Consider the following 13,239-nt stretch of genomic DNA (forward strand, 5'->3'; position numbering starts at 1 on the left):
AAAAGTGGTGATCAATGCCGCAGTAGTAGAAGTAGTAGAAGTAGTAGTACCTATCATTGTTGTAGTAGATTGTGGCAATGCTGATCCCGATCGCAGGAGAAAAAGTGGTGATCAATGCCGCAGTGGTAAATCTAATGCCAATCATTGTTGTAGTAGTAACTGGGCTATTGCCGATAGTATCATAGGAGTAGAAGTGGCAGTCAATGCCACAGTAGTAGTGCCAATCATTGTTGTCGTAGTAGTAAGAGTGGTAGTGCTGATCAGTGTCATGGGGGGAGGAAGTTGTTCAATTCATTGTCGTCAAAGTTAAAAAAAGTAGTGCTGATCAATGTCTCTTTAATAGAAGTGATGATCAGTGCCGCAGTAGTAGAAGTAGTAGTACCAATCAATGTGGTTGTAGTTAAATGCGAAGTATCCATTACTGTCACGCTGTTGCAGAAGTAGAAATGGTAATGCGGACACTGCTGCAGAAGTAGAAATGGTAGTGCCGACACTTCTGCAGTTGTAGAAATGGTGAAACGGATTGCTGTTGCATTTTCTGCCATATTAAACTCTCAACACTGTTAGCATTTCAAAAACCCTCGTCTTTGTGGTGTACAATTTACCTTTAAAACAGAAATGGCTTTAATTTGTTAAGAAATGCAACTTTGCACCGTTTTCTGGTTATACTTCAATCTACCTCAAATCGTTTACTTTTTGGTTTCATTATTTATGGACCAGATTTTATTAAAAAGTATTTTATCAGTAAACTGATTGATCAGTACCTCTTTTACAGCACTCAACTTGTAGGAAGTGCTATGTGCCTTAAATGTAAGGTTCCTGAAACTAATGAATTTCGCCTTCCTTCAAAAACACAAAATGTTATATAATTCATTGTATAGGTTCAATGAAGGATATGTTTTATATATTTTATAGAAATCTACATCGTTGACTTATGTTGATAATTATCCGAGTTCAAATTAATTTCTTTATACAACTTCAAAGATTTTAAACAAGTTCCTTTCCAGAGTTAAGAGCACACACACACTCCATTTAATAGTATACCATCATTATTTGATGAAATTCTAACATTTTTTACAGAACAGACATTTTTTCTTGATAACCCGGAGTCACATTGGCCCATTGTCATTGCTATTGTTTATTAACCTGGAATAAAGGCCTTATTGTTCATGCTCAGTCGAAGATAAAAAAAAACACAATCAGTTCAGAGCAATCCACTTCTAGTTTTTTCCTCCGTCTTTATTCAACAACAGTATAAGTATCATGTATGGACTCTTTTTTCCAAATTTTAACTCAGGGAAAATACAACTATTAGCATGATGAATCAAACCAATTGAAAGTCAAAACCTACGCAGGTTTTAATGAAACAGATATGCTATAATTATTGTTGTGCACTGACTGAATGGTTGGATGGGATTCTTAAATAGGGAGTTTATTTCGATGTCAGACTTTTAAATAAGGACAAGCAAATATTTATTATGGGGTAAAAACAACAAAGACATTTATTGCTTCTAGTTTAACATACAACATGGTTTAACATTATCAGTGGCTGTGATAAGCCCAAAATATAAACATCATTATTAAGTATGTGTATAGGCGATCATAAGGCAAAAACACATATATCATAAATCATTAAGTATATCAAAAGCCAAAAGGCAAAAACACAAACATCATAATTCATTAAGTATATCAAAAGCAATAAGACAAAAACACAAACATCATAATTCATTAAGTATATCAAAAGCAATAAGGCAAAAACACAAACATCATAATTCATTAAGTATATCAAAAGCAATAAGACAAAAACACATACATCATAATTCATTAAGTATATCAAAAGCAATAAGGCAAAAACATATACATCATTAGTCATAAAGTATATCAGCGGCCACCAGGCTAAAATACACACATCATAATTCAATAAGTTTTTCAGCGGCCACCAGCCCAAAAATTCATTTATTTATTAAATATTAAGTACACAATAAGTGTAGCAAATTGTGAAAATATTTGTATTACAAAATATGACAAAACAATCAAACTTGTATGAAAGATATACAAGTATTTCAAATAACATACAATTTCTGATTGATGAATGCACAACTTTCTATACAAGCAAGTAAAATGCATAAGATAAATACATGAATTAAACATTAACTAAAGTCATTATAATCTGGATATAAAAAATGTTTTGGCAAATACGTCCAAATCAGGATGCCCCAAACTATAAATCTTTAAAAGCCAAAAGTAAATTTGTATTACTTCTTTTTGTTGTACTATATCCATAAATAAATTTGTATAACTAACTTTAGTTGTAAGATATTAATAATAAGAGGCAGTATATTTATTTGTACATCTATGTCTCCCTCGAGAAGTCGAGAGTTACTTGGGCTAGCCCTTGAGAAAGCGGTGGGTTAAATGGGGGACAGCAGGTCAGGGGTCGGGAAAGGGGTGGGGGGGGGGGTGGACAAAGGCGGGACATCAGGCCAGGACATTTTCTTTCAGAATAAGGTCAGAATCAGGGGCCCCTGATTTTTAGAACAAGGTAGACAAAGTAAGGGAACAGGACTGGGAATCAGGTCTGGATAGGAATGACAGATTGATGTACAAATAGATTTATTTAAAAACAAAATGTTTTAATTAGCAACAAGGTCAAAACAAAAAATAAATTCCTCAAATTACTATTTCACTCATACAGCTCCATTTTTGTCATTGCAAACTAAAATCTGATAATTGTGCTTGAAAAACATAATGCCGTTTAATTAAAATGCCAAAACAATAACACAGACTGGTTTGCCAAACTGACCCTATATAACAGCACCTAAACAAGTAATAATATAATTATCTGAATTATTCAGATGTGAACATAAGCCAAGTAAAACTATGGTACTTTTTTGTAAATTCAAGATTCAATATTGCTTTTGAAAATAATTTTCATTCAAACTGTTTAAGTTGTAATGAAAACACAGTTAATTATCTAAATAAGTTTGAATAAAGATTAAATAAGAGCACCACAGGGAAAAATACAATGCTTGACTGTTCTTTTTCATCAAAAAGGGAAATAACTCTTACACTATTATTTTAGCAAGAGTTACCTTGCTATACATTAGCACAAATACACTTTTTATCATCAAGAATTTCATATATTCACTCAATTGTCATACCACATAAGTCAATCATATTCAACACTTTAATCATCAAGAATTTCGTCTATTCACTCAATTGTCATACCACATAAGTCAATCATATTCAACACTTAAGTAAATCAAATTCAACACTTTTATCATCAAGAATTTCGTATATTCACTCAATTGTCATACCACATAAGTCAATCATATTCAACACTTAAGTAAATCATATTCAACACTTTTATCATCAATAATTTCATATATTCACTCAATTGTCTACCACATAAGTCAATCATATTCAACACTTTTATCATCAAGAATTTCATATATTCACTCAATTGTCTACCACATAAGTCAATCATATTCAACACTTTTATCATCAAGAATTTCATATATTCACTCAATTGTCTACCACATAAGTCAATCATATTCAACACTTTTATCATCAAGAATTTCATATATTCACTCAATTGTCATACCACATAAGTCAATCATATTCAACACTTTTATCATCAAGAATTTCATATATTCACTCAATTGTCTACCACATAATTCAATCATATTCAATCAGCTGCTTCCTGAAGTCAAATGCTGTACATATGAACATTGTCAGGGAAAATAGATCACAAGGATTGAAGCATATTGCACAAGTATAATATAACGAGCAATGGTAAGTAACATTTGTTCCAACCTAAAACATTTCAGTTTAAAAGATATCTTATACTATATTATTTAACTCGAGAATGAGAAAGCATTTTAATTTGGGTCAACATTAATAATGAGTAGGTTTCCAAACTTTTTAGTTTTAGCATAAGTATAGAACTTTCCTTGAATAACTTTGACAAATAAATTATATTATTTCTACAATAATAAAAGAAGGACTCTATACCAAATAGGACAAACACGGGTTAAAGTTTATTATAAACAGTTGCAGTAACAGCAACAACTAAATAAATGGTTTATTATCAACAGTTGCAAACAACAACTAAATAAATGGTTTATCATCAACAGTTGCGATAACAGCAACAACTAAATAAATTGTTTATAATCAACAGTTGCAGTAACAGCAACAACTAAATTAATGAGAACTATTGATAAGTGTTCAAAATTCTAAATCAGCATTGTCATGCAGTACACAAAATAATGCATACAGTCCCAACAGTAATAGCAACAGTAGAACATAAACACTCAATAATGTAAATACCCTACAGCATTTACATGGTTTTAATAGTTTACAAACTACATTTATACGCTTACAGAAGCATCAGAACAACATTACAAACACTTTTACAGAAAATTACAATAACTGAGGGAAATGCTGCGAATCATTCAAAAACAAAACACGTTGATAATTACCAACAAAAATAGAGAGCGCCACAAAGTGGACGCCAACACTCGCCTATTGTTCAGTGTAAAAAGAGGCATAATTCACCACCAATAACCAGAATTATGGCCTTGCTATTCATGTGTGTTTAATAGCTTACCACATGTGTACCAAGTTTCATTTTGATAGCTTGAACATTTTATATGCTTTGACATAATAATTACGACACCAAGGCTATGAGAATAGCTAGACTTGTTTCTTTGAAACAGTCCTGCTGAAATCAAATATGTACATAATTCAAACAAGACTTTTTTTGAATTTTTAAGTTTTAATATTTTTTTTGTATTTTTTTATGTAAGTAAAACACAAAAAGGTCTAAGTATTTGGTAAAACACAAAAGGGTCTAAAATAATGACCATAATTATAATTCAATGCAAAAACAAAAAAAATGTTCAGAATAAAATAATATATATATATATAAAACTGCTTTTGAAGTTATTTTGAATATGTTTTTTGTTTGTTTTACCAATTAATTACACCTTTTTGTACAATATAAAACAAATAAATGCTTCAAAATAAATGAAACAAATAAACATACATAACAGGTTGCACAAAAATATTTTTTATTTGGTTTTATTTTTTTATAAAAGTTACTAGAACGTAACAAAATATTAAAAAAAAACTATATACATCCTCCAATCATCATCATCATCCTCATCATCATCACCTTTAACACCACCAACTGCAAGTTGTCAGCATACCGAAAAAATAAATAAAACTGCACAAAAGCAGAAAAAATCAAAAGAACGATTGCAACATTCCCTCACAACAAGTTCACTGAATGCAATCAGTGATAATACAGTATCATATTGAAACGTTCATTCCCAACGAACATTGACTATTGTGTATAATGCTCTCGTAAATGGTTAATAGGCTTGCCTTTCTACCATATACCTTGTGAACAAAAACATGGTTCATACAATTTTCCTTTTTCTGATAATTCTGCTGTATGGTAACTTACATAATAATATTTCTACTGGGAATAAGCTCAGTTTCAGGTAGGTTATATATAGAAAAACCAGGTCAAATAAATGATTATTTTTTAAATTGGTTTCTTAATTTCAAGTGAATACTAAAATAATACCGACGTATGCCATTCAAAAGAAGCATACTGTTCAGGTTAGATGACCAACAAAAAATCAGTTGTGTCAATGCCGACTCGTTAAAGGTTTCTTAATATTATATTCTGACAGCCAAAAATAAATTCCAACTATTTTTCATGTTCTTAAGTTAAAGCTTTCTTTTAGAAGTAAAATATAAAATAAGTCTTTTTGAATGCTTTAAAATTTTCAAAAAGCAAGATCTTGTAAATTTATGACAACTAAGCAGGTGAATTTTTCCCTTTCCTGCAGTACTAGATTTTTGATATATTACATACTTCAATCTATTTGTACATCTATGTCCATCAGAGAAGATGGTATGATTTGGGCCGGCCCTTAAGTGTAGAAAAGAAGGTTGACAGTGGACAGCAGGTCAGGAATTGGGCCAGGATTTGGGAAAGGCATGTGTTGGGCAGGATAAAGGGTGAGATGGAAAATGATGGGACAGTAGGCCAGGACAAATTGTTTGGATATAAGTAGGAATACAGGGGCCCCTTATTTCAAGGACAAGTGGGGCAGGTCAAGGACTAAGGCTAAAATAGAATTAAAATAGAATGGACATATAGATGTACAAATGGATATATAACTATAAATATATTGAAATTGTTCAATGACCAAACAACGTTAAAAGAGTGAATCCAGTATAAATGACGAAACTGTACAAACCATACACAGCTTGTATGTATAAAACTTCATCAAAGATGGCACTTGACCATAGTAAAATAATTAATTGGTAGATGTAAGTGGTCAAGTTTAAATGCTTGAATAATAACCCTGACTGAATTTCAGAAAAAAATGTTACCAAAATAGAACTGATGTAAAATAAGACTATAAAATATGAAAATCATACAATAAAGAGTTCTATCTTGCTGGCAACATGATTCTGGCAACATGTCTACCAAGTTTCATTAGAATGTATCAACGGTATTTCAGTAAAGGTTAAAGTTTTTGCAAAATAACAAAATCGACACAAGGCTATGAACAATCTTTTCCAGTAAAAAAAATCACTGTTGGAATGAAATAGAATTGTATTTTTTCAAAAGGCAAACCTGTATATAACCCCAAAAAATATTAACACATTCACTTATAAAAATCGTCAGTTTTTGTTAGTGGGAATGTCCTTTTGAGATGTTCACAATCAGGGCGTTGTTCGACGGTGGCCCAAGGAGACCGGCATGACACAACACAGCTCTAACCATTGTAGAGCACTGTAATGTTCGTATGACAACCGATGCTGATGTGGTAGAAGGTGGAGAAGTGTGGAGCGATGTTGAGATGATATGTTGGGCGAGATATTAGCGATTTAGAAGAACGATGTAAAACGAAGCTGAGCAGGTTATGTTGGCTGAGATGCAGAAGAGGGAGTTTGGTCGAGGGGTGGGGGAGGGGCAGGCATTTTCTATTTTCACCTCCAAGCTGCTTTCTTCTTTGCCTGCCCCCCATCGTCATCATGACGTTTTTGTTTTGATGCTGAAAATATATAAAAACAAAGAGTAAGAGGAGGTGTTTAAAAAAGGACATATCAGAGAGTTACTTAGAAGTTAAATGTGAACAACACATAGACAGATAAAAAATTAAAATAAAACCCATCACTACTTGAAGCTCACCCATCTTATTTCCAGTGCTCATGTTTTGTTTAACTATTTAAGGTGCCATTCAACATGAAACTATAAGATAATCAAACAGGGACCTCACATAATTAAGGATCTTGTCTAGAGACTGGATAAGAGTGCAAGTTGAATTCAATATGATGTTACATTTTAAATATACTGAAAAGTGCTGTCATTAATTTCAATTCTTACTTTTGTTATATTGAAAATATTTTCCCTGCATTAAAGGTAATTTAGTATACTATAAAGATGGTGTGTACTTACAAACTTTTCCCCGACCTCGAGCTGCCCCACCCTCGACCGTCTGCCCACCAGCTGATGCTGTGCTGGGGGCAGCTGTCTGCCCACCAGCTGATAATGTGCTGGGGGCAGTGGCAGCAGAGCTGCAGGCTGATGTTGTAGTTCGTGTTGCAGTTCGTGTTGTACTGCCTGCAGGTGCTGCCGTGCTGCGGGAAGAAGTTGACTTACTGCGCGCAGTTGTTGGTTCTGTCCTGCGCACAGTTGTTGTTGCTGTAGTAACTCTTCCCGCAGCGAAGCCAGGTCTCGTTCTGCCCACAGCTGCAAAAAGGCTCCTGTGGGCAGTGGCAGGGGCAGGAGCCATTGGCCTTGGGATCTGAAATAAGGAAAGATAAGATTAATGGGAAAGTTAAAGAAGTTTTAACTTAGGCAGTCATATCCTTAAAATTATGTCTGAAAAGGTGATTATTAAATTTTTGGAAGAGACATTTTTCTTTCATATGTAAACTAAAACAATTAAAACAGATTATCTATAAAGTGTTAATAAATATCATTAGAAGTCATCTTACCCTGCTCTGATCTGCCATTACAGTTGAAGGGGCTGTACACGCATTGGCCCCTTCTTTAAGAGACCTGACTTGCTCCCTCAATTCTGCAATCTCAGCTCTCATGCGTTCATTCTCCGCCCTCATCTCTGCCATGGTCTGAATCTGAAAAAATATATATAGGTTTACAACTCTTTTACAATTACAATATATTTTGTTAACAATCAGTAATGTTTGAAAAATATGAGATGAGCTGGCCCATCCTTTGGCCAAGTTAAATAGATCAAGATAAGTTGTTAGTGTCTTCACAAGCACCCTGTTGTTATAATGACCTCAGGGGCTTCCATGCCTAACCTTAACCTGGGTGTGTCGCCAAAGCTAAACACTTTGTTGACAGTAATACAAGTATAAAGCTGTCATTATATTTGTTATTATAGTCAAGGTAAAGGTGAATCCCTTTATACATAATGTACCATTTACTCACTTCCACTCTCTGTTCACGGCATTTTCGCTCCAACTTCTTCCTCAATGCCTCCTTCTCCTCTTGTCGCATCTGATGGTAGAAAGGCAGGATTTTATAAATAGGTTAAACTTGTGTCATAACAAAGACTGAAAATACTATAAGCTTACTGAAAATTGAACAAGAATGAAAATTAATTAAAAACTGATGGAACAAAATCAATAATGTACAATGTTTCCATGTGAGGTGATATTATGACAAATAACGGGGCCATTATGAAATGACCTTTATAAACATTATTATATCTTAAAATTGTTGTAAAAAGATAAAAGTTGAAATCCAGCATTCTCAGTAGTTGAAATGTGCTTGTAATAAGTTATCATTGACAAAAATAGCCCAATAAGACTTTACATGTACCTTGTTGTGTTGTGTGACTCTGGTCTTACATGCCGGTCTCCATCTGATCTGAAGATGTGGTAACTTCAGGTGGGCCACCGTCTTCATAAGTTCAAATTGTATGGGACGAACCCTGAGCCTGAAATACATTTAAAAACAGTTTAATAATATTCCAACACAAATACAAATAAGGAGGCATTTAACCTTAACTTTTCTGTCAGGGGATCTTGTGTCAAATACCCATATTTCAAGAACCCCCGCATTTTTAAGGTCAGAAATATTTTAACCACATAAAATCTCTTTGACATTTATTTCAGGCATTTTGTTTCATATTATATAGAAATTTGACAGAAAAATTTCATTTTATGACGAGGTGGGTGTGTCAGCTTATTTATACTCGCCCCGGGCCTTGCCCATTCCGCGAGTGCTCCATTAAGATTTTAAGTCATTTTAGGTTTGTGGAGCATATTGCACAGACAGAATGTAACCCTGGTTAGGGTTACCCTGGTTCTTTTACGTGCACCTGTGTATACACTGTCACACGGGGCCCCCATTTAACGTCCCTCCGGACCACGGATCCGCCACACATGACGAAAAGCAGTTTAAATCTTATATCAAGGTACTATCATGTACTCACAGTTTGTGCAACTAAAGGGTGAAAATGTTGCAAATATTTCAGTAATAAACTCATTTGCATGTAAAATGCAAAAGCCGGTTGTCTTGTAACTCAAGGGAAAATAAGAGCTATCACAGGAGTGAAACATGGCCCTAAATTCCACCTGGACACAGGAATGTCACCTGAATCTTTTAAATAAGACCACCCCTCAGAGATTATTGTTTTGTTAAGAATCACATTGGGTAGGAAGATAGGCTGGTTTGATGACAAGAGAGTTTTAGTTTTTGTACACTGCACTTCCTTTTAAAATTATACCCTGGACAAGGAAAATTGCAACAGACGGATCGTCCACTGAGTGACTCCAATATACACTTTGTTAATCAGGGAGTAAAATTCTATTACTTTTACATACATATTACCCCTGGGACATGTGTAATAAGTTTCATTTGATGGCTTGAATGGATTTGATTTTAAGCTAGGCCAGAGTTCATTTTACATGCATAACCACTCCAACTCCACATCATTTCATTGAAAATCAGTCAATACACCTCATTTCTGAACCTCATATATATCATTTCTGAACCTCATATATATCATTTCTGAACCTCATATATCAGTTTGTGCTCAATATCCAATTGGAGGCCAATGGTTACAAACCACTGACCAAACCAAGCTTGATGTAACACCTTATCATCCAAAAGTGTGAAGCCGACCGGACTCAACAAAGTAATCAAAGTGTATCTGCCGTTCTTCACAAGCAAGAATGAATACACAGATATTTTACAATGCAGTTAATTTCTCACCCTGACTGCTTCACCTCCCGAAGGCAATCGAGAATACCCTCACACAAGTTTTCCGAATCTCCAACATGGAGGTTGTGGTTTTTGCACAATCTGCAATAAAAGAAAACTGTAAAATATCTTTTGTGAAAGATCTATTACTAGGTACTTGCGTCTTTCCACAGCAGAATGTCAGATTTGATAAATGTACTGATGTTTTATGACTGAACACAGTATGGAAAGATACATGTCACTTATTATTATAAGTACATGGACAGTACTCGTATGTAGTTCTTATTTATTTTCTTCAGATTTTATCATGAGGTTTTGGATGACAAATTGCCAAAATCTGGTACAAAGTATGTTGGTCCAGTTTAAATCATTATGTAAAAGGTTTGTCAGTTAATGCTTTTTGTCAACATGATAATCCACATAACTAAATTATCATACATTGAGTCAAGTCACTATTGTGTGTGGTCAACAACAACAAAATGATATATTTTCAGACTGTGCTAGAAGGACTCGTTATATCATTCATGCATCTCAAGAGAATGATCTGTTTTGACCAATAAAAGTCTCCCTTTTTACTGAACACTCAAATGGTTATCTCTTTAAACACATCCACTATACCTGTGGTAAAATAAGCACAAGCCCACAAGCCTTGCACTAGTGAATTGCATAATTGGCTTGATCAAAAATTCTAGATTATATACTGAATCTTGTTTTAACCATTTGATGCCAAGCACTAGTACACTATTTCTGTCTGCTTTCTTAGATTTTATGAGCAAAACAGATCTGTGTATTCTGTAGTTTTCTTCAGAGACATCACATGTTGGCATAATTGAAAGTGGGTGCAATTTTTTGAGCTTAACTACTTTTTTACTTTTAAAGTACCCACCAATTAGTAAGTTCACTGCAACATACAGAAAAAAAAGATAATTGTGGAAGAATCACTAAAAGAATCACGTACTGAATAAAGTCTCTCTCCCGGCAAATAAATGTATAGAGAAATGTTGGATCGTTCTCCTCCTCTAGGGTGAACCTCATTTCAGGCTGAAAAAAGGACAAACTTGAATATGAAAAAGACTGAAAAAGTTTATTAAAAAAATCAGTTCCACCAGTTCTTACAATGTAAAGTCATTTGTTCTGAAACTGCAATATACAACGATACAATTCTGTTACAATACTATCTGTTACAATGTAAAGCTGCTGTTTTTGTGGTCTGCTTAAATGCCCATTTTATTCCTAACATGCATAACCACAACAATTGTATTTAGCCACTCATAGCTCAGCTTTTAACCAAAAAAAAAACATGGGCCAAGTCATGTAGAGAAACATTTCCTGCTGAGAAAAGACCTATTACTATTAGAACTATTTCAATTTACTACATGTATATCACTCAATTTTGTTGTCATGCAGACATTGTAGAACTTTTGTCAATGCCAAATTGATATAATAAAGCACAAAAAACACTTCGTACATTAATAAATCCAATATCATTGAATTCTTAAACTATACCATATCATACTACCAAATTCAACTTACAATGCCAACCTCGACGATCTCTCTTGTAACTCTTATCTTTGTTACCCTGAAAATACACAAATGAATATTCCTCTGAAAAATTACTGAAGTTTCAAGTAAATATAATAAGCTACAGTGGCAAGCAATAATATAAATGTATGACCAAATGTTGTGTTTTTTATCCTTGAAATTAAGCATATATACACTGATTTGTAATAAAAGATTACATGTATTATTGTTGTAGTTTCTCAAACTTCAGGGTGGTATGGCCTTAAATGCACAATAACTCAAGAGCAATTTCATCAGGAAAAAATGCACAAATGAATGAAATATATATGCATTCACTGGAATGAAAACTAATTGGCAGACATTTATTGCCTTTGAGGCAGTCTTAAAGGGACTGTGTCACAGATTTGCACCAAAAAAAGTTTTTTTCTGTAACGAATCTCAGGACATTTATCTTATAGAATGTGTTACGCTTTGATGTCATAATTGTAAAAAAAGTACCAAAATGTAAAAAAAAAAGATTGTTTTGGAGACCGGGTTCGAACGCGCGTCGCCAAAATTGAAGGCCAGCGTCTTCCTTACTGAGCTATCTAAAAGGCTTACACCAAACAGGTGACATAATTAAGCTATAAACCTACCTCGGTTATATCACATGATAACACCGACTAGCCAATCACGCGTAAGGAATGAATTCTACCTGGTAGACATAACCAGTAATCTTTTAAATACGAAATAACTGCTAAACTTAAATAAATTGTTAACTATGTGGTACTTCAATTAGTAAGATTCAATTGATTGAACACATCGATGCCAAGTTTATTCGACAATTTTTAATTTTTTTCACTATTTTATCATCTGTGAGACAGTCGCTTTAAGATTATGACCATTCGAAAGTGTGGGGATAGTAGGTACAGTTTTTAATGATGTTCAAATGATGACTGATATTTGCAGATAAATTTGTATTCTTGAAGCAGCAGGAAACAAGTAAATAGGAACTACATTTAACTTTGTTCACCTATATTCATACAATTGTGATCTTGGCCTTTGACTCTATGACCTCAAAATCCATAGGGGTCATGTACTAGTGTTTGGAATCAGACAGAAAAATCGATAATCAGTTAATGAAACCTATATATATAATTGATTATTAATCAATTTGATCATTATTTAATTATCCTTGGTCATCATACTTAAGGCATAAAGATACAGTACATGCACCAGTTTTAAGCACCAATGTTCCCTTACAATATTGTGTGTACCCGGTACATTTCTTTGCTAGATAACATTATTTATCCAGAACGCAACTTTCCTTTAGCGTTTACAAGTTACTATTACATAACATGAGACCACTAGCTCTATGGTTTAACTTATATAATTTTATTTTGTATTGTATACATGTCACTTGTGTAAAATAAAAACAAAGAAAGATATAAATTTCATTTTTAAACAAGAGGGCC

At 33.6% G+C, this 13,239-nt stretch overlaps 1 protein-coding gene across 1 annotated transcript; it reads right to left on the minus strand.

Annotated features, from left to right (window-relative positions):
- Positions 1–1,507: 1,507 nt before the first annotated feature.
- Positions 1,508–12,810, minus strand: LOC128245532 (uncharacterized). Its single transcript, XM_052963729.1, has 8 exons — positions 11,798–12,810; positions 11,223–11,305; positions 10,277–10,366; positions 8,879–8,996; positions 8,486–8,554; positions 8,026–8,166; positions 7,484–7,832; positions 1,508–7,079 (listed from the first exon to the last, which is right to left on the minus strand). The coding sequence occupies exons 1-8, from the start codon at positions 11,972–11,974 to the stop codon at positions 7,015–7,017; spliced, it is 1,092 nt and encodes a 363-aa protein (XP_052819689.1). The 5' UTR covers positions 11,975–12,810; the 3' UTR covers positions 1,508–7,014.
- Between the last annotated feature and the right edge of the window lie 429 nt (positions 12,811–13,239).

This window comes from Mya arenaria, chromosome 2 (genome assembly GCF_026914265.1).
Source record: "Mya arenaria isolate MELC-2E11 chromosome 2, ASM2691426v1".
In the NCBI taxonomy this organism is placed as follows: Eukaryota; Metazoa; Mollusca; class Bivalvia; order Myida; family Myidae; genus Mya; species Mya arenaria.